The sequence below is a fragment of the Larus michahellis genome, chromosome 14 (genome assembly GCF_964199755.1).
Source record: "Larus michahellis chromosome 14, bLarMic1.1, whole genome shotgun sequence".
Taxonomy (NCBI): domain Eukaryota; kingdom Metazoa; phylum Chordata; class Aves; order Charadriiformes; family Laridae; genus Larus; species Larus michahellis.
The window spans coordinates 6,732,820-6,754,706 of NC_133909.1; the positions used below are offsets into that span (position 1 = coordinate 6,732,820).

Below are 21,887 nucleotides of genomic sequence, written 5' to 3' on the forward strand. Positions count from 1 at the left end.
CAGGGGACAGTGGTGGGCACACAGGGGACAGGTTGCACTGGCCCAGGTTGCCCAGAGAAGCTCCTCCATCCCTGGAGGGGTTCAAGGCCAGGCTGGACGGGGCTTGGAGCAACCTGGGCTGGTGGGAGGTGTCCCTGCCCAGGGCAGGGGGTGGCACTGGGTGGGCTTTAAGGTCCCTTCCAACCCAAACCATTCTGTGATTCTGTGATTCTATGACAGCAGTGGGCACACAGGGGACATTGGTGGGCAGCAGCTCTGCAGGGTGGGGAGGCCCAGGTGTACCAGCAAAAATGCCCAGCACGGCGGCTGGTTGCTAAATATTTGCTGGCTATTTTGGAGCTTGTTTTTTAGCTGCAGCTATTAGTAATTCTAAATCTGGAGCTCCCTCTGTTCCACCCCCCCCAACCCCCTCCACCCCCGCCTTTACCCCGCAAGGGGGTGGCTGTGTGTGAGCTGCAACGGGTCCCTGGGAGCTGCCGCATCCCGGGGAATTAAAGCATCACCTCATCCCCCTGGGAGCCGGAGCACCAGCTGCTCCCGGGGGGCTCAGCAACCACTGGGTCAGTTCAGGCCAAGCCCTCTATGCGGGGGTGGGAAGGGGGTGGAGGGGGGGTGGTGGGGGAAAGCTCCTTTGGCATCGATATGCCATGGCCAGGCTCATCCGAACCCGCAGCAGGAGGGATTAAGGCGCTGCTTGCTCACAAGGAAGCCATTTGCTGGTTTAAATCACTCGTTTCAGTCCTTGTAGCTCTGCAGAGGAGTAAGATTCCGGCACAGGGTCCTTGCTTTGCTTGTGCTGCGTTACTCAAGGTGGTTTAGCTGAAGTTTTTGCTCAGCTCCAGGCAGTTGTGTAAGTCTTTTCCCACCTTTTACAGAGAAAGGACTAATAAACCTTTAACAATCAGAGTGTAACTCGCCCTGTGGACCAGAAGGAGAGTCGCCTAAACATTAAGAAATATGGCTTGAGGCACACAAAACCAGCTCCTAGCAAAGGCAAGCCTGAGGAGGAAGAAATCCCCATCATCATCATCACCCTGGTGAGGAACCCCAACACAGGCAGATTGCCCTCAACACAAGAGGGAAGGGGGCAGGCACTTACATCTACCAGTTTTATTGCATTACTAATCATCTACATTGGGCGATTTTGGATTATTGTTGTGATTGGACTAAGGGCAAGTGGGTGATGCCTCTTTGAAGCATTAACTAGACCAAAAATTAAAGGTAATTTTTGTATCCATACGTAAGGCGCGTTCTTTTGGGTGCCAACAGATGAAACTCTGTGTGTGACGCTGTAAATGCTGGTGTCCCCCGCAGGATGGGGGGGCAGGGAGAGCCCCCAGCCTGGCTCTTGTGGGAGACGCCGAGAGAGAAATTCTTGTCCAGACTCAGAATCTGGGTGACAAAACACTCTTTTCTCTGTGGTTCTACCATTTCCAGTGGAATTTCAGCCCTTCCCCAACCAAACCGCAACGACTCTCCCCCTCTTCCATTGCGCCTCCATCACAAAGGTGAAGGGCAAACCCCCCCGAAACAGGGGTTTGAGTCCGAAGGGAGCTCAGGAAGAAATTATTGGTGGTGTTAAAGGCAGAAGGCAAAATTGGCCACAGAGATGTATTCCCTTGTGGGCTCCGTCGCACAGACTTCTCCGCTCCTCCCCAAGCCCCAGAGCAGGGCATGGGGCTGCACATACACCCCGGCACACATGCACGCACACACTGCTTTATTATATTATTTTTTTTTTCTTAGCAAAAAAATAAAAATTTATTGTCCTCTAAAAAAAGAAAAAATCCATCCTGCCCTTGGAAACTGTGACACAGATTGAGTTCTTTCCAGCCCCACATGCAAATTCACTCTGCCAAGAAAAGAGTCTAAACCAGGTTTCCGACAGCCAAAACACATATTTACAGAGTACGAGAGAACGACAGCTGAAATCACAGTTCTATACATGGAATCAACAACACGTTTTACACACCACCGATCACCATTCTGCCAACTTCTACAAGGACTAGGGGCGCTTCTGGCCAGTGCCCTTCCTCCTGGGGAAAGCGGGGAAGAGACTGGTCAAGAAGTGCCACCAGAAATACTGCAGTGTGTATTATTATTATTTTTTAAAACGTATACTGTATTTATTTTGTTTTAACATTGGAAACTACGGAGTGGGGAAGCCCCAGAAACCTCTCCGATGCAGTCACTAGTTTGCAGGAATACTTCACCTTTAAAATACTAGGTTTTACATCAGTAACATCTATTTTGCTGTTGGCCATCGCTCCAAGGATTATTATAATTCTGGAGGAAAACACTGGTAATATTCTTCCTTCTCAGATGGGGGAAAAGAAGAAAGAGAGAAGGTTCGGAGGCTGGTGGAACAGCAATGAATTACTGAGTCCATTCAGTGTTACGGGCTTCCTCCCAGGGGAAGGACTTCTCTTCATCGTCTCAGCTGCACAAGCCTTGCAAGCGGCTCAGGTTCAGCTTCAGAGATGTACGGAAAGTATAAAACCCTTCGGCAGGGGATCAGCTGCAGCGATTCCCCTTTGGCGGAAGGGAATCTGCTTAAGGAAAACGTTGTGCTCCAGCTCGGAGACTTCCCCCGGTCCCTCCTACGCCACAGCTGGCACGTGGCTACAGCAGCTAAGGCTGGAGCTCATCTGAAAGTGGTCCTGTTAGCCCAAAGCGATGCCAAAATTCTCCAGCTCCTGGCTATCCTCTACAGCTCTAGCCTTGCTTTTTGATAACTATCTACCCAGGCTGGTGTTGTCTTGAGCCATCTGCTTCTATATTGGTTCTCCATAATAACCTAAAAGTTTAGTGACCTTTAAGATGCTGCGGTTTCACAGCACAATTAAGACTCCCTGCCCCCGGCTCTTAGCTCAGAAGCATCCGATCTGCACAACTAGTCCCCGAGGTCAACGCTTCCGCCGCTCCCAAAAATTTGGGGAGGAAAACGGCATGATCCAATAAGGAGTCTGTGTGAAGAGGCAGGACCCAGGCACGTTCATGGGCTGCTCAGCAGAAAGCCTCATGGACCAAAACTCCGTTTTGAAGCGTGACTCGGCCAAATATGTGTTACTGCGTGTCCTGTAAAAGGGAGTTCCTGCTTCAAAAGGAAGCGTGACAGTACATTACAGGGGCTGTACATATTAGCACCAGGTTTATTTCGACAAGACTCTTTTTACACCATACAGAAGCTGACCCCAGACTCCTAAGCCTTAAACACAGTGCTGCGAGCGCAGTTCATCCTCCCTGCGCGGGGCAGGCGGGAACAACTGCTGCAGCCGGTCAGAAACGCTGCCCTTTGCCCCTGCTCTCACCTCACTCAGGTACAAAACTGTCACACGACTGGCCCCCCCCCCAACATATTCACAAAATAGTCAAAGATGAAGTTCTCTTTTCCATCTGATGCTTAAGAAAGTAATTCACATTTCAGATATTTTTATTTCTTTTTTTAAAGCAGCAAACGAATTCGTAGAAACCTAAATTTAGAAAGTGTTTCTTAGAGAACCAGAGGAAAGCGAGAAACAGGCGACGTGCTTGTGCAAAGAGAGTGCTGAGACAGGCTGGGCTGGGGGCAAGGGAAGGGGCTAGTGCTAATTCCTTCAGGCTCTTCTGCCAGTGTGGCAAGGGAAAGTTAAAATTTGACGGCCACAAACAGGGGAAAGTTTTGAATTCTTTGGTCCTTCAGTATAAGTTTCAAAACAGAAAAACTGTTTTACTCAAAACGGAAGAAAAACGTGCTTTCTCTGGTCTGGAATTTGCCTCGTAGCCCCCTGCCTAAGCAGTGTATCGCCCCAGAAACTGGGGGCACATCGCTCTTCCCCCTAGACCAGACAGCCCTGCATCCCACCGGGAATGAGTGTCCCGCCGAGACAGACTGAGCTGCCCTCAGGGGACACGGTTCATCTGAAGAGAAGGGACAAAGTGAAGAGCCCCTGGGGGAATCAAATGCAGTCAGGCAGCCGGGTGCCGGAAAGTTCTGAAAACAGAGGATTGGCCAAAGGCAGCGTCACCCTGACCAGCCCCGCGGAGCGGATAAACCACCACGCTGATAAAAAGTGTTACAAACCAATAGCCAAAACAGGCTGATCAGCTCCGGTTCTTATAAATATTAAAGACCTGATTCAAGAGTTTACTTCCTATGATTTAAGTTAGTTACAAAAACTTTTTAGTAAATTTTTTTATCTTAATTGGGCTTTTTCTTCCTCCCCCCCCCACTTTTTTCTTTTTTTTTTTTTTCCCCTAAAAAAAAAGAAATGTTCACGTATCTTAATAAAAGGTCTTTCCTTAAGATCAGACCAAGGCAGATGTGCTGCCCCATGGCACAGACATTCAAAGGCTATACCCAAACAACATAGCCACGATAATCACTCAACAGTGTCTCTCCATAAAAAAAAAAAAAAATTAAAAAAACTGATGCTAGTTACAATAAAATACACATGGAAAAAAAAGCATTTTTACCAAAAAAACCCAAAAACAAGTTAATGGGAAAAACATAAAAAAGAACTACACAGAGCTGCACTTAAGAGATCATCTGGGAATGCATATTAACCCCTTCCATGTAAAGGAAAGGTGGAATTATGGAAGCAAACCTAATTATGTCTTTGCATTAAATATGAAGCTTTCTGAGAGGCTCCGGTAAAAATTCAGTTTTCCTACAACAGTGGGCTGCTGGAGGTTCCAGTGCTTTTCCAGGTCAGGGAGGGGTAGCACAGGCACCATTCCCTGTGCAAAATAAAAATGTTTAGTCAACTGAGTGGCCTTTTGGTTGAGATCCCAGCAGGTTACTGCAATCCACCTGATGTAAAAACCTAATGGACACACTGGTAAAGAAAGTCACAGGAAAGCTCAGCTACCGGTATGGTCTAAACTGGTGGCATTTCTTTGTCACGCTGGACTTTCTCTGTCACCAGAGGTGTACGTGATCATGAAGCATGAGGGCTTCTGGGACCCAGCATTCCATAACCCATCCTGGAGGTGCTGACACAGGAAACATCAACTCTGTTCAACAAAAGCGTCCCGACTACCTGGAATTGTTTCATGCGTTTCAGCAGTGACTACGAAACAGGTCCCTCTGGCTAAAAGAAAACTAATCTGGCCTGAAACAGTAAAAAGTCTCTAGACAAAGGGGTGCCTGGAGACAACTAATCTGTGCATCCATATTCCTTTCATAAAGGGCTTTAGCTGACCCAAGGGCAATACTTCTAAGGCTGCTCAGACCTGGAACACGTTAGCTGTATCAGCAATGAACACTACTCACTGAATTTTGGGGCTTGGCTTGCTCTAGGTCCAATACTTCCCCCCCTCCCCCCTTTTCTTCTTTTCATACAAATATACAAAGAGTGTAAAAAAAATTTTAAAAACCGAACTTTGCTGATTAAATGGCAGACAAAGTTCCTGCACATTCAGAGATCGGCAACGTGAGGCCCACCAGGCAGGCACCCAGCAGAGCTTCCATCAGGGAGGACAGCTTTAACCGAGCTGGGTCAGTGAAAGTGAAGGGAGACTGAAGACATGAACGAGTCGTTTCAATCCACCTTGATCCTCCCTGTGATCTCAACTCTTCCTCTGGAAAGCACATGGAAGCCCCTCTTGCCCACTCTAAATCCTTCTGGAAATAGTCAAAAATTTGTTATCACCTAAATAGAAAAGAGGAGAAACACAGACTCTTTGCAAATGGCCCTTTGATCTGTATTAAAAACAGCTCTCAAAGTTCCTCAAGAGTTAGAATTAGTGGGGCACGGGTGAGGGGCAGTTTAGATACGGGATGTAAAATATTAAAAAGTGCTCTGCAACTAATTTTTGTTGTATGTGTGTATGTGCGTGTGTGTGCATATATATATACATACACAAACATGCACATACACACACATATATACATATATATATATACACATACATATATATATGTACACATACATATATATCTACGTATGTATAAAGTTAAAAAGTCCTATACGATATGATTAGAACAAGTGTCCTTGGAAGGTCACGACTGGAGAGAATGGGGCCTGTTGGGATGGCAGATGGGGCACTCGCCCTCCTCGGCGCACGTTTCACACAGCACTGCGTGTTGGCACGGTAACACCACCCGGTTCTCCTCCTGACACTTAAGGCATTTCACTGACTGCATCTGAAATACCGCCTGAAAAAGAGGGGGACAGGGCAAAACATAAGCACAAGCGTACTGCATGCAGCTCTGGAGTCCTCAGCACAAGAAGGACATGGACCTGTTGGAACGGGTCCAGTGGAGGGCCATGAAGATGATCAGAGGGCTGGAGCCCCCTCTGCTGTGAGGACAGGCTGAGAGAGTTGGGGGGGGTTCAGCCTGGAGGAGAGAACGCTCCAGGGAGACCTTAGAGCCCCTTCCAGTCCCTAAAGGGGCTCCAGGAGAGATGGGGAGGGGCTGTTTGTCAGGGAGTGTAATGACAGGATGAGGAGTAACAGTTTCAAATTGAAAGAGGGTAGATTTAGATTGGATATTAGGAAGAAATTCTTTACTGTGATGGTGGTGAGGCGGTGGAACAGGTTGCCCAGGGAGGCTGTGGCTGCCCCATCCCTGGAGGGGTTCAAGGCCAGGCTGGATGAGGCTTGGAGCAACCTGGGCTGGTGGGAGGTGTCCCTGCCCAGGGCACGGGGGTTGGAACTAGATGATCTTTAAGGTCCCTTCCAACCCGAACCATTCTGTGACTCTATTCTATGATAAGCATCGAAGTCACAAAGCAAAGGGGCTGCCATCCTGTGCTACGCAGCTTTGGGAACAGCAGGGAGGCAGCAGGGGAAGGACTTGCAGCGTCCCCCCATTCATCTTCAGAAGCAAACGCAAAGCAGCACAGCATGATGTCTTTTAGGACCTTCAGGTTCAACAGAGCAGCTTGGATTAACTTAAACTCTGTACTTTAGGCACAAAGAAGAGGTAGGTATTTTCCTGTAAGCTGGCTAAAGCTCACTTTGGCTACATCCACATGGAATTGCTTTGAGAGGCTGCTGATTTCTGGCTGTATTAAAGAAAAGGGGAAAAAGCTGCAATCTGTAGGAGCAGAGAGAGCAAAGCCCTGCCCAGCAAATCTCTGGCACTCACCTTATCGACTTTCTCCAGGTTTGCCCGCAGTTGTTTCTGAAGTGTGTAAAGTGAAGAGAGTGAGAGTGTTTCCAGGTCAGAGAAGGAGCGCAGAAACTGAGGGTCCTGGCCTGTGTGGATCCTCTCCAGCTCCTCCTGCAGTTTCTTCACTTGCAGCTCCAAGGCTTCCCTCTGCTCCCGGGCCAGTTCACATTCCATGTTAGCTGTGTTGGCGCGATCATTTGCTTCCTCTGCCTCCTTTTTCCAAGCATCACAAGCCTACAAGTTCCAACAAAGAGGGTTAAACGAAGCAGTCTGAAAACTCAGTCAGGCTCCAATAGAGAATCACAGGTAAAACTGGCCATTTCCATACACTCCTCACCAGGAGCGTGTTCCGTCCAACCTGCCCTGTTCCCAAATTCTGAAATATCCTCGGAGCTTCACATCAAAGCACTGCTCATTCCAGATATCCCATCTGGTTGGGCTGCGGTTCTACATATTTGGCTCACACCATTAAGAGGATGAACTTTGCATACCGGCAAATTGTCATGGATCTAAGTCAATTGCCAGATCTAAAAGACTGTGAAGCACCTCAGTGCATCTGTTATGACACCTGGCCTTGCACATCCAGCACCTGAACACATCAAACAGTGATTCATCCCCCCTTTCCAAGGCATAAGAAAAAATAACAATGTTTAAGAGAATGTTTGTAAAACCTACAGCTCTTCCCATCACCTCACTGCCTGGAAAGCTCCTGTTGAACGGCTGACACCCTCCTACTCCCTTATCCTTCTTCCCAGGAGCTGCCCAAGTACCTGTTTGGCTTGTTTCCAAGACTCTTCCCACTGCTTTATTGTGCCGTTGGCTTCATCCAGTTCTTGTCGTAGCCGTGCCAGCTCCGCAGCACCTGGACCTGACAGAAATGCAGGTGAGGTACTGGGCGAAAAACTCCCCGAAGCAAAGTGTTCCCATATGCTGCTGTTCATCCCATTTAAACCTGTTTCACAGGGAAATAGAGAGGGTTATGTCACAGGTGCTGGCAATTTCCCCATTTCCTCCCTACCCCTGTGAAATCCAGGATTCAAAAATGTGTACGTAGGAAAGAGAAGATCACCTTAAGAATTACTTTCATCCCCAGGACCCAGGAGTCCCATCACAGAGGGACTTTATAGGGGATGTTTTACACCATTAGGCTTCATCTTTACTGATACAGGGAGGACCCAAGAAACTGAGTGGAGGCAACCTCTGAACCAGGCTGTTTTTAGAAGCATCAATTTTAGAGCAGAGCTGACTCTCAGCCTGAATCCACCTTCTCATACAAGAACCTCTGAACTGCTTACTACCTTCCCACTTTTCTGTGCAGCACAGCCATCAGCGTTGGTGAACGGATCAGTTCACAAACCAACCCAGGTGGTGCCTCCTCTCACACTACACCCTAAGAAAACTTCTGCTTTTGTCTCCTCAGCTTGGTCTCACCTCACAAACAGCGAGACTAAAACGCACCAACGTCATTACTCTTTGCATATGCAAGAAACAGCACTAACTGGAAAACCCTGTTTATAAACACATGGAGGTGATAGTATATATATCAGCTTCATCCCCTGCAGAGTTGTAGCACAAAGCTAGCAACTGGCACCAGAGACAACTAACTAACCACTTCTCTATTGTAGCTTGTTCAAATAATTTCTCTTTTCAGGAAGAGATTCAAGGCTTAGGAGACAAAGTAGTAGAAAACCAGTTGTAAACAAAACTGGCTATTTTCCACAGACTCCAAGGCTTGTACTCTTAATAACAAAATTATTTTTACTTAAAATAAGCATCCACACTTTGCACTCAAGGAAGAACTAGTAGGAGAAGCTCATACCAAGACAGAGCTACTGAGCGATGTGGACTCTTACAGACACAGACATGCACCAGTTTGATGTAGGAGTCATTTTCATTTAGTGGTGCTCACCACTGGCTGTGGACGTTCACAAATCCAGCTGCACTTAATAATTCCGGTCTTAGAGCAGCCGAACCGTCTGTGTCTGGAAGCAAGCCAGTGGCCTCTCACTAACCCAGCCCCACTTATGTCTACTTTGTACCAGTCAAGACACAAACAGTTACGAAAAAATATAGGTGAAAAATAGTAACTTGTCTTAACTAAGGGCTTAGGCGCATTAACAAGTCATTTAGCAGAGCAGCAAGGGATCTTTGCCGGCTCAAGCCACTTACCATAGATCCATTTCAGCTGCTCTGAAGCGTGCTCAGTTGAAAGCAAGAAGTTCTAATGGAATCCCAACTCACACTTTGTTTTTAAAACTCCAGTTTTCTTGAACAGGAATCTATCACTAAGCAGGATGCTGGCGAGCCACAAATTCCACCGTAATGCTGACCAAGCTTATCTTGTCAGTTCTTTATACCCCTTCTTTCTACCTGCTGTTCTCATGTCACATTTGAAGTAGCAAGCCCCTTTGGTCAGGAATGCCTTCTCTGCACATTTGGCATCTAGCACAGTGGGAGCTAGCCCAGGACTAGGTATTTTTTACCTTAATTGCAATACGAATAAGCAATAACTACATGCACTACATACACACTAACTCATGTTCATTCAGCAAGTCACATGGAATAGAGAGATTCCAGATTCCCAACTGCTAGGTTACTATTTAAATATTTTACCAAAACCTCAGCAAAAATGGTTTTGTTTTATTACAGGAAAATATCTAACTTTTTCTTAAAAATAAGTTATTTAAGTGCATTTGTGAATTTCCTACATTTCTCTGGCTTTATTTGTATAACTACATAGTCAAGACAAATATAACTGCTTAACTTGTTTCTTCTGAAATTAAAAGCAGGCCTTACCAGCAAATTTTCCTTTTCTTACTGAAACTGGGATGAATAGCCAGCCTCAACACTAATTAATAGCAGAGATGCCCTCTGAGGTCTCTTTCCTTATTGCCTTAATTGTAAAAACTGTTAAAGCCAAACGAATAGCAACCGCGAGGCATGGAAGCATGGTTTTGGCCTACGCAAACAAGGGATGCAGTTACACAGATAAGTGCATGCAGAAATAGATCACAAAAGCATGTAATCATTTTATTAGGTTAAGCTGAATATTAAAGATTAAAGCGTATCTCAAATTTGAAGAAGCATTTACATCTAGTATCAATAGAGAGAACTAATATTTAGTGTTACTAGGACAGAAATCAGCAGAGCGAGCATCACTGTAGTAGCCTTGAGCCCATCAAACAGTTTTATTTCTCAAGGTAATCCTGCATCAGGGTAATAAAATAGAATTGCCCCCTCAGTTCGAGTTCTGCCTGATACAGCTGAAGCTTCAAGCAATTTCTCTTCCCTTCACAGTCCCTTGTACAGGAAACGGATCCTCAAGAGAGGGAAAGAAAAAAGGAGCAAAGGGGACAATGCTGGAACACTGTAACGTTTTGCAGAGTCCATACTGCGAAACTGGGTGCAGGGTGCCAAACAGGAGGAAAAAAAAAGTACGATGACCCAAGTCTGCTCTAGAGCTCCCAGAAGCCAATCTGACCTATAAGGAGTCCCAAGGGCAAACTGCAATTTCCCCCTTAACTAAGCAAACTGAGGACCCAACTCTAAGTTTTACGTAAAACATAGCATTGGTGGCAGGAAAAGGCAGAGCTCTTTTCCCTGGAAGTCATCAGCAGAGCAAGTCACTTGACCCATCTGTCCCTTTTTCTCAGCCTACACACATGGGACGCAGAGGGAAATGCTCCCTTGTTCACAAAGTATTAGCCGATTTTCGGTAAAGCAGCTTCTAGTACTGTTGCTGTTCTCATGGGAAGAAAAGAATACAAATGGCAGCAGTGAAATAATACATTAAAATTAAAGCTAACTTAAAAGAAAATACTTACATGGCACAGACAGGCATGTACATGGGACACACACACTGTGCATTTACCTAATGATCCATGAGAAGCTGATGTCCCCAGGAACGTGTTTTCTGATTGGCTTAAGTGTCCCTGGGGCTGATGAAGGAAATGCGATGAGAGGCTGACCGGTGGAGAAGGAGAGGCAGAGTGAAAAGAGGCAGAGCTTCCAAGGGACCCGGGGATATTTACAGGAGCAGAACTTTGCAGCAAACTCCCACCTGGACAAAGAACACACAGAGAGGATGGCTATGTATGACCGTGAAGTATGGGCACAGTGCAGGAGTTCAGAGCAGAAGGCATCAAGGTTCCCTTTCTCCTCCCTACGCCCCTCAGGATTCCCTCCGCTCCTTATCACGTTTCATTCCCTTCTCAGCCTTTAAGAGGAGCACTGAAGCTGCTGTCCCATGATCCACGTAGGTTAAGACCCTCCAGAGTTCAACGGACTACTCTATCATCAGCCAAAGCAACAGAAGGTTTTCTGAGCAGAGTTCAGTCCCTATCAGGCTGGAGAAGATGAATTTGGTATCCGGTGAAATACTTTGTAATGAAAAATTCACCTCTAAAAATAAGTGCCTCTGCCTTTAATACTTCCAAACAACCTGTAGTGAGAAGAGACTAACGCTGGGTCAGGTCATGATCTTAACCACCAAAAATCAGTGTCTAGCTTTAATCATTTTAGACATATTTGAGAGCCTGGATCAATCAGTAATAAGAAACGCTAAATAAACAAAAGCCCAGCCTCCAAAGACATCACACTTCCCTTACACAAGAGGTCATTTTGCTTGCCACACAGATTGAGGGAGATGTCAGCCCTGCTCCCCACTCTCTCCTGACCTCCTTTCTTAGAAGATCACCAGGTACCACCCAGACCTGACGTGAACAGAGGCAAAAGCAGTGAGGAGGATCTCTCACCCACTGCAGATGGGTAGCAGCAGAAGCAGGGCTATCAGCAGACATGCACAGCAAATTCCCCGACCGGGCTTTTATCTTTGGCAGGGAAGTGGAAGCGATAGTCTGTAGAGTTCCTTCCACAGGTCCCTTCCTACACCTCAATACAACTCCAGGCAGTGTGGTTCCCTTGGAAACCTTCACACAACCAAAGTTAGCTCCCATTCAAAAAACCTGTTTTACATAGCAAGGGTAGCCAGAAACTACAACCACTTCCAAAAAGTTTTTCCCTGGACACTCATTAGAGACAGGTAGAAGAGGCCTTAGCCCACCTCCATGTATTAAAATAATACAGACATTACAGGAATCAAATCAGCAGACCTTGATGACGCTCTGTGACAGATGGATAGCATTACCAGGTCAGTGAGTTTCCTGTTACTGCTAGAGAGAGTTTTCTGCTTAAGATGTAAATCGTTATACTTTGGCCTGTTTTTAAAGGTATCAGATGCCTTCCAGAGTCTACTTACACATTTTTAAAAATATAAAAAAATAAAAAAAAAAATCAAGCAAGTCCCATTCAGTCTCAAGAAACATCCCCAGGACACCTGGGCCCAATGGCAAGAACTCAGCTCTGCTAGTCAATAAGGGCAAGCTTTCACTTCAAAGATGCTCAGCAGTTCCCAGAGTTTGTTATAATTACTGTTTTAGCCAATGTTATTTTGGGACTGGTTTTAGAGCTCTGTTGGGCTGGCTCCACTGAGGTGACTGGGCAACACTGCTTGGCAGAAGATAAAGAAAGCTCTGTTGCTTTCATGTACCTATCATGATGCCACTCGTGTGGGGCACTGTGCTGCTGTCAAATGTCTTCTCCAGGGCAGCCACTCCGAATTCATTCAGGTCCAGGTCATCCAAGGCAGACTCTGCCAGACACAGAGGTACCAATTATGTTATAAAGGACCAACAACTTCAAGAGATAGGATGGCCCAAAGAGCCTACATGCAGAGGAGCCTCCGCTCTCTATTTGTCAGTCTGCACGGCCCTACTCTCCGCCCTGCACAACGCTGTTCTTAAATGGTTTGGCAGAAGTGTCATGGGCAGCTTTTCAGTTCAGGTTTTGCCTGATCCGATTTCTTTTTGTCTCAAAGTATTCCCAAACGTTATAAGAAAACAGATGTTTGATGAAATAACAGCAGTTCCCATAAGTCTTCCCCAAACTGATCTTTAAATTCTGTCCATAATATGCAGTAACGCTGGCTTATGACATGTCTGGGTCTGGCTTGTGCTTTGTCCCTGCTTTGCTGAAGAGCCACTCAGAAAAGAAACAGAAGTAGAAGGGAACACTTGAAAAACATCTCTGAGGTTCAAAGATAGGGTAAAATAAAGAAAGCTTATGAATGCCTGCAGTTTTCTATCTATTTGAACGTGCCTCATCACTAATCATGATCGATATAATTCCATCCCACACATGCCCACTCGTTTCTATTATTATTCTTAACAAATTAGTGAGATCACCTCAGAAATGTTGGATTAAAAAAAAAAAAGAAAAAAAAAAGAAAAACCAGTGACCAAAAAAACCCTGTGCCCATCTAAGAGCAGTGATTCCACTCTCTGGACTTTCCTGGTCTTCTTTTTCTTACGGCCTCTGTCCTACACTCTATGAAGGACAAGTCCTTACAATCTACCTGGTGGTAGCCCTCGCTATAAGATTGTCGTTTAGAACGTAAGGGGTTGTAACTGTGGAAAATGCCCCTGTGATTTCCTGCCTACTCCAAGACCTCTTTGTCACTGTGACAAACCTAAAACTAAGGCCCTTTACACCATCTGACATTCTGAGTAAGTGGCTCAGAGGCCTTCTGTTGGTCCTGTGGGTGAATTTCATCCATAATGACCTGCAGAAAACATCATATGCGTCACGGTCACAGAAAAAGCCTCAGGAATCTGCCAACGCTGACAGAGACGAAAAGCTGGAGTTCACTGGAACACCCATGCTATTCCAATTCTCATACCTGGTGATCCACGTCTGAGGAAGCCCTATTAGCATAAATAAAAAAGGCAAAGTTACCTATGACAGACTCAACGGTGTCACTGGTTGGGTAGAAAGGAAGGGCATTGGCATTCATGCCTGGGATGCTGCTGGTGCCGGCGGGGCTTGGTGGCGTTGCAGCCAGACTGGAGGTGATACTAGAGGAGATGCTGGATGTCAGTGGGCTCCCCACTGGGAGAATACCCAGTATGTCCTGAAACAAGAGTTTTAAAAGGGAAAGAGGTAGGAAATAAAACATCTTTACAGAAGAATCCCTCCAGAAACATGCAGGAATGAGCCAAAGATCAGCAACAAACCTGTTCCTGCCTGCTTCCAACCTGACAGATGGCTGGTGCACTACTGGGCTGGGGGTGGGGGAGAGATCAACAGCTTTTCTTTAATTTCTGCCGACTGTTCTCTGTTCCATTCCATCCGTCGTGTGTGTGTTTCCCACCCCCCCCAGTATCACAAACATCCTTCAGGCTGCCCCAGAATTAACTCCTGTGACCCACAGGTTGCATGCAATCATAGGGATGGGTCACACAATCACTCACTCCGACTTAGCTCAGCACACGACTTAGAACCTGATATTAAATTCTCTTTGCTGAATCCTTGAACTTAGATGACTCCAGAGATCCGTTCCAGCTCAATTTTCTGTAATTTGGAGACTCTCGCCAGCATGGTCCAGGCCTATCAATCTATCCTGAATTCACACAGGTCTAGCCATTCAAAAATAACACCTCCAGCAAATCATCCCACCTTCATAAAGGAATCCCTCCAGCTGAGCATCCCTAATGGTGTCTGGACTGTCATTTACTCCCTGCAGAGTTGTCTGGATCCAGAAAGATTTCTCGTGTCCTTGTCTGTGGTGGTGTGAGCACCGAGCTAGGTTCAGAGCCCTGCTAGCAGTACCGTACCTGTTTGGGCTGTAACAAAGGTTGCTCCTGGCTCCTGTGTTCCAGTGAGTGGGACTTCATTTTTGCTTGCTGCAGTAAAGAAACAGAACAAAAGATAAGCACGGGGATTAGAAGCAAAATTAAAAATGGCTTTGGAGAAGCCATGGGAAACACAGTCCCCTCCTCTCTGACAGCCTGCTCTGGGTACTACAGAATTCAGAGAGCGGGAAAGCACAGCAAACTGAAAACACCCCAGATAATTTGCTTTCTATATACAAAGACATCACCCCTAGAGTTATGCAAAGACTTGTCACAAATAGCAGCACTGAAGGCAAACGTAAAAGTCCTCTGCTAGCACAAAGGACATCTTAAGAACGAATACCAAAAAGGAATTATTTTGCCTTGCTATAAATAACTCATCGGCCCTATCAGTATCTAAAAAAAGGGCCAGAAATGGTGGGAGGCATGCTATATTTTTAAATTATGTAAACATTTTTCAGCTTTGGAAAAACAAAGTATGTACATTATGTTTTCCCTCAAACTTTTCCAGCTCTCAGCTAGGATTGCAAAGTAAACTACAGATAACCAACCAATTTTAAAAGCAACATCATCAAAACTGATTTAAAAAAAAAATAATAATAAAATCCTTCCCCCATCCATTAACACAGAGAGCTCAAAGCTATAAAACATCAGTGAGTACAAGGTTGTCTGGAATTGTAAGACTGCACAGAATGCCAACATACATTTAGAATTCAACTACCCAACCTAAAAATTCAGCTCAAGGACCTTCCAGCACTCTATCCTTAACGGATATCAACCCTCTTGCCTCACAACTTCGGTCAGTTCTGAGCCACAATAACCAGAGTTGGGAAGGAAGTAGCCTCATGAGTTTGCCAGCGTGTAACGGTCTGTTCCTCCCATGCTGCTACACGCGTAAGGCACAGGCAGATCAATCACACCCTCCAGGCACAGAGAGGGAGCAAAAAAAAGAGGTGCGGAGGGTCAGGGATGCTCGTTTACTCGCTCTCCAACCCCCCCCCAGTCTGAATCAGAGATATATTCCAGGCATAAAGTCCACTCAATTGTTTTTATCACAAATGCAGGCAGTCACCAGCTCTACAGGGGAGATTCAGGCATGATGTACAACAGCAGCACGTGAGACGCCACGCTGACCTGAAGTGATCCGCCTTGACTTTTTGGCTTAAACAGTCTTACGAAAAAGATAAGTGATGGCTGGAGAGGGATGACATAACCAGACAAGCGAAAGAGAAGCGGAAGAATTCATCCCTTGGTTTTACTTAATTAAATCATTTTCTCTGCTCAACTGTATGCCTATGGGCAGATGGGGAGGCCAAAGCCTGGCAAACAGGCAGTTGAGATATGGATGCAAAGATCCTTCTGTGGTGGGTACCATTCTCTCACGCTTCCCTGAACAACATACAGCGCGTTTACATACAGCAGAACTACCACTGAACAGACCACAGGCTTGTTTTCCTTTGTGTGCAAAGGATGCGTTACGTTAGTGCATCTGTGTGTGTCTGATAACACGCCTGATAGATTATCCAACACATCCCTACCCTGTTTGACACTCATCTGAACACAAGATGTGCTATTGACAGACGTCACCAGCTAAAGTGAAGGCACATACGCAGCCATGTCCCCCCTACCGAGAGGCTTCCTGCCAATGTAGCTAGCTGGCTCTGCTGCAGTTAAGTCTTACTGGAAGGGTTTTTTTTCTTTAAGGAGGAGAAAAACTGAACGCATTTCTAAGCTACTCCCAATTCCCACTGCCTTGAATTCACGTAACACGAGTGAAAAATAGAGCAAACGGACTGTCACCACTAAAGCCAGTCTCCTTTAGCTCTGAATAACATTAAAAAGGGCATACGTCAAGACAGAAATGCAAAGGGCAGGCTGAAATTCTCCAGCTCACCCTGTTGCAGTCAGGGAAGAAAACAGGGGACATAAATTATGGGTGAAATTGAGTGTTTTCTGACCAGCATGGGACAAACCTACTGTTCTGTGTGTCAGGATGTAGGAACACCTCCCGGTCGTGGCACTCAAGTCCTTCCAGTGCAGCCAGCATTTTTCCGGCTTGCTAAATCTTTTGGGACTCAGGAAAAGTATTTTTAGTTTTAACTGCTGGCTCAGCCTTACCACAAACTATGTGGAACCTATTAACACAGAAGGTGCATTTTTCATTCTAATAAGATAGAAACCATTTGTACTAACTCTACAGAGGAAAAATGACAAGCGAATTGCAGAGCTGAGCCAGAGTGTCTCTTATGTTTTCAAATATGAGTGAACAAAATTAAATGCCTAATTATTGGACTAATTTACAGGGTATATGAGAATCTCTGGTGCCTATTGCAGCCAAAGGGAATTACAGAGGATTTAAAAAGTAAGTAATTATAGATTAAAAGAAAATTAAATCAGGACGCTTATGAGACACCTAATTTTGTCTGTAGAAGCCTAGCATAAGGCAACTGTGATTACTTCCGTCTATATCTTAACAACTATTTATGTCAGTCATTTAACACAGGTTTTTGCTTAATTAAAGCCACATGAGTAAGAAGCTACCTGAATACAGTATCTTTGTAGCACATCCTGGACTTGAGACATAAATGCTCATCATCTGGTCCTCCTTTTAAAAGCCCTATTCGTGCTCCATCCCCTTTCTCCTCGGCTTAGGCTTGCTGCCCGTTTTCTCCAAAGCAGGGCCTCCCTGGCACCCTGCCTCTGCTGGCAGGAAACAGGGGTTCTCTCAGTCCTTCGGCTTTGGGTTCGCTCCTCCTTTGCAGCAGAGGCAATAGAGAACGAGCACATGTTTTTTCTTTTGTTTCTAAACAACTGCTACAAGCTGCTGTACCCGCAAGAAGTGCCAGGATCACAGCATGGTCTGCTCTTTACCCCCAAAGACGTGTTGCATCAATTTGCAATTTCCTAAGCCACATCCACGTTAAGCAAGACAATGGAAGCATTTATAAGAAAGCATACATGCATAGAGCTTAATCTGTATTTGTCACTAAATCCTTTTAATTAGACTAAAGAGCGTTCAAGACGGGTCCTACTGCACAGTTTGGTCATATTTTCCCCAAAGTTGTAAAAATAAATAAAACAAAACCCACAGAGTCTGCTTCTAAATCCAACTACTTTATGCAAGATCTTGTCTGGACGGGATATTTCCACTGTTTTCTCACAGCAGTGCAATAGTAACACAGAAGTATAAGCTTACTAAGTCTAGCTTCTTTAATACTACAGACAAGAATCTAAATGTAGCCAGGTTGAAAGCAGCATTTTTTGCCACCTTTGTTTTCAAGCAGTGTAGACCAGGTATTTTTATTCCTTTTTACATATATATATATATATGTAAATATATATATATAATTATATATCTCATATATATATGAGATATATAATTATTTTTTTTTTAAAGGATTTGTACAAAATATTTTTGCAGGCACCTCTTCATAAAAATAGCTGTTCCTTCCCTTAAATCGAGATGTTCTATTACATTTACAAACCCAGTGAGGAATAAAAACCAAGATCCAGGCTCTGGGTTGGACTCAGCTGACTTGGAAGGGATGGTGCAGAGAAAATATTAATTGTAACATCAAGAGAGGAAATTCACAATAGGAATTTGACCGCGGAAAAGCTCATGTGTGGCAGAAGAGACTGTTCTAGGCTGAGGGAGCAGTCTGAGTAAGGCATGACACCAAGAAGGAGAAGACTGAGGAAGCAGCAAGGCAAGACTGGGACATCCAAAAGGGGTAAGAGGGAATGTCATTACAGATGTGGGCTGGGTAAGATTGCAGAGGGTTCTTCAAATGAGAATGAGGAATTAAAATCTAATACGGAACCCACAGGACAGAGTCAAGGATCAGAATGATACAGCCAGAAAAGCAAGAGACAACCAACGTGATGTTTTTAATACACCCAAGAAATGAACGGTGAAAACAGAAGACAAAACAAGTCATGGAGATCAAGGTAAGAGTTCGGAGTGAGAACAGAGAAGGAAGGATGAGTTCCCATGAGACATACAGCAAGAGAAACAGCAACTCTTGGCGTGGACCTAAATACGGAAAAAGAAAGAGCAAGAAGTGATATGTGGAAGCTACCCAGGGTCAACACAGGACAGAAGTTGTGAGGGATTAGGAAAACAAGCAGCAGCTTGACTTGTACAAACTGAGTGCGTGATGGCAGCTAGGCAGACAAGAACAGATGGAAGATGGAAGAGACTGGAAAGGAGGCTGAAAGCAACAGCAAAGATCTGAGAGCTGCTAACAAGAACAGGGCTTTCTCATTTCTGTTCCTTGAAAAATAGAAATACATTCAACGCAGACTCAGCAATTTCTCCTTCTTCCTCATCCCCCCAACTCTTCCAGCCGATATTCCCTACTAACCTGGCATTTGAAACTCTTCAAATACTCGGCCCCCACCTGATCTTCTCGCTCAAACCCCGGTGCTTTCTTGTAGCTGCCAGCTGCCGTTACTGAGTCTGGTGGAAAACCAATGGTCTCCAAGCTGTGTGGCTTTCCAATGGCACCAGGAGGAGACCCACATATATTAGATGGGCTTCCGAGACTGCTGTTCCTACAAAGAATCTAATAGAAGGAACAAGTGTCAGGAAAGTACAGCCAGCAGCAATGACTTGAAGAGGAGAGGCATCCCACAGAAGAGCTCATTCACTTCACTGTTTGTGCATCGATTATACTGACAGTCAACACAAGCATAGAAGCTTCTGGTAAACAGTAATTAAAAACCAGGAAAAAGTTCCAGTAGATACTAGATTTACACAGCCCCACAATTATAGCTTTATTGTCATTACTTTGTACTGGAGTGCAGTCCTATAAAAGCCAACCTACAGCTCTAGTCACATTTATTCTTTCTGAGGCCTTGGATGCGACTGATCAAATTTCCAAACCTGACCAAAACTCTCTTCGCTTTCCTTAAGCTACAGAGGATCCTGTCTGCACTCTTGAGCAATCGTGTGAAACCTGGAAACGTGCTATGGCAGTCGGGACAACAAAGCATATCTGAGCTACGTGTAATACTGTATCTTTTGCTTTCCAGTTGGAAATCTGAAAGTTTTAATGCAGGTACAAGCCAAGTATCAACAACTGCGTTAAAAAACCCAAGGATTTCCAACAGGTCCATTCCTGGGACTATAACCAGGGATCACAACCACATGCAACAAGGCTAGTTTTGCACTGTAGATGAAGCCATAGACAGCAGCAAAGGATACTAGGATGAGTTTTAGAGAAAGCACCAACATGGATCAATGCAGATATCCCATTTCTCCGGGACAAGGAATGATCTGCCTGCACTGGCAAGCGTGACTGCTTCAGACAACATTTAGACAGCTACTGCTACGACAGATTCAGCTGTGGCACAGTCTGGGCTGGCATTAGAAGGAAGGAGCATCCTACAATGTTTTGATTTTATTTTTATATAGACATTCTGCTGTCCACGCTTCCCTACAGTCGCAAAGATACTACTCACTGTGGTGGAGGTGGGGCTAGTTGGCAGAGTTCCTGATTTATTCCACACCTACAGTACAAATACAAAACAGAACAGGCCACGTGAGGCTGGCTGCTAGAGGGACCTTTTTCTCTGATTAATTCATCATGTAAAATGATCACCAGCAAAGCCATATTTGTTTGCAAGCTACATGCAGATGCCCTGTGGAGTGATGAAGTCACAGAAAGACATGTGTTGCCGTTTGGCACGTGTCCAAGGATTAGTAAAGACTGTTTAAAAGACTCGAGCTTGAGATAAAAAAAGACCTAAACAGTCTACTAAGGGGAAGATATCTTCCATTTCATCGCAGTTTTCAGAGAATTTAGATGATACATCCCTAAGATGAAGGGGGTTTGGCTTTTATGGCTTTACACAGCGAGAGAAAATATTACGTCCAGACTTTTCAAGATCTGTTTGGAACTCTAGCTGCAATCAAATTCAGGAGAGCTATGAACTGTTAGGTTGGCTCTGGCACTAATAAAATCAAACTATCAGCTTCTCTTTTCAAGGAGGGGGAATAAGAGAAAAGAGAGGTCCTAAATGAGTTCACCTCTTTCTGACCAGTTTCAAATGAGTTAAAAATCATGTCATTTTACCTTCTCAAAACCTCAACCAACCATTTGAAAAGGTTACACACCTTATCACCAGTAGTGCAAACAGGAAAGACTTAACAAACAACAAAAAAATCGCAGCAAAAATGAAGTGATCTAGCATTCCACGGGCGGCTTCTCTGTCTGTGTGTATCTGTTCAGCATTTAAAGATCTCCCTTCTCGTATGTACAACTAAAATAAAGTACTATCAACAACCATAGTTATTACTTAAAAATATTACAGAGCTTAGCTATCTCCAGAAGTAGGAGAGGGACGGAATCAAGGATATCCTATAATGCAACACACAATATGCGCAGGTTAAGCCTCTGAGATTACATATGTAAACAAACTCGATTGTGGTTATGTACTTTAGACGTTACTGGCTCACAGCCTTCAATTAGAGTACTTGGAAACTAAGCCCAATATGTACCTCCAGACAGGAAGGAGTTGGACTTCATGTGCGGATGTATTCCACTTTCCTGAAAGTACATCAACAAACTGCACAGAAAGGAAGGCTTAGAATTTTATAGGCGAGAGGACAATACTGAAGCCACTGAATTGTATGTTCCAAACAAACAGATCCCTCTAAAAAGTGTGGAGCTGAGATCCAAAAGAAAAATGCGATATCCTTTGGGCTTTTGGATTCTTAAGATTTCTCTTCTTGGGAAAGAGAAGTACAGAGACTCAGAGAAACCCAGATTTATAAAATATGGACAAAGCTTCCCCAGAGTGCTACATACATTGCTAAGGTCTGGGGCATGTGGACTGGAAGGGCTGACCGGAACAGAATCACCAGCCGCTGACGGCATGTACATCACAGGGCCTGTCTGTGTCGGGCTAGACACAGTCGAGGACTGCTGTAAATCTTCATTGAGCGCAGGCTCTGGAAGAAATGAAAGCACATGGAACGTTACTCAAAGCTGTACATTTGCAATGGAGCTGACGATGTTTAAGAACAAGAATACCCAGACATTCTTGAAAGAAGAAATATTCCACAAGCATCTACTTACAAGCATAGAAGCTAGGAG

The 21,887-nt window shown here is 45.0% G+C and overlaps 1 protein-coding gene across 6 annotated transcripts in view; it reads right to left on the reverse strand.

The window, feature by feature from the left end:
* Positions 1 to 1,703: 1,703 nt before the first annotated feature.
* The window catches only part of UNK (unk zinc finger), a 46,083-nt gene continuing 25,899 nt past the window's right edge, over positions 1,704 to 21,887 (reverse strand). The window contains exons 8-17 of one of the 6 annotated variants that reach the window (XM_074607525.1): positions 21,600 to 21,742; positions 20,251 to 20,298; positions 19,152 to 19,352; positions 14,770 to 14,838; positions 13,892 to 14,066; positions 12,648 to 12,749; positions 10,971 to 11,159; positions 7,870 to 7,967; positions 7,076 to 7,333; positions 1,704 to 6,139 (exon numbers count right to left, since the gene is read on the reverse strand). In XM_074607525.1, coding sequence (XP_074463626.1) covers positions 5,984 to 6,139; positions 7,076 to 7,333; positions 7,870 to 7,967; positions 10,971 to 11,159; positions 12,648 to 12,749; positions 13,892 to 14,066; positions 14,770 to 14,838; positions 19,152 to 19,352; positions 20,251 to 20,298; positions 21,600 to 21,742 — 1,439 coding nt within the window. In that variant the 3' untranslated portion in view covers positions 1,704 to 5,983. Of the gene's footprint in view, positions 6,140 to 7,075; positions 7,334 to 7,869; positions 8,052 to 10,970; positions 11,160 to 12,647; positions 12,750 to 13,891; positions 14,067 to 14,769; positions 14,839 to 19,151; positions 19,353 to 20,250; positions 20,299 to 21,599; positions 21,743 to 21,887 lie in introns of all 6 variants that reach the window. The other 5 variants (XM_074607523.1, XM_074607524.1, XM_074607526.1 and 2 more) reach the window with 5 other exon arrangements.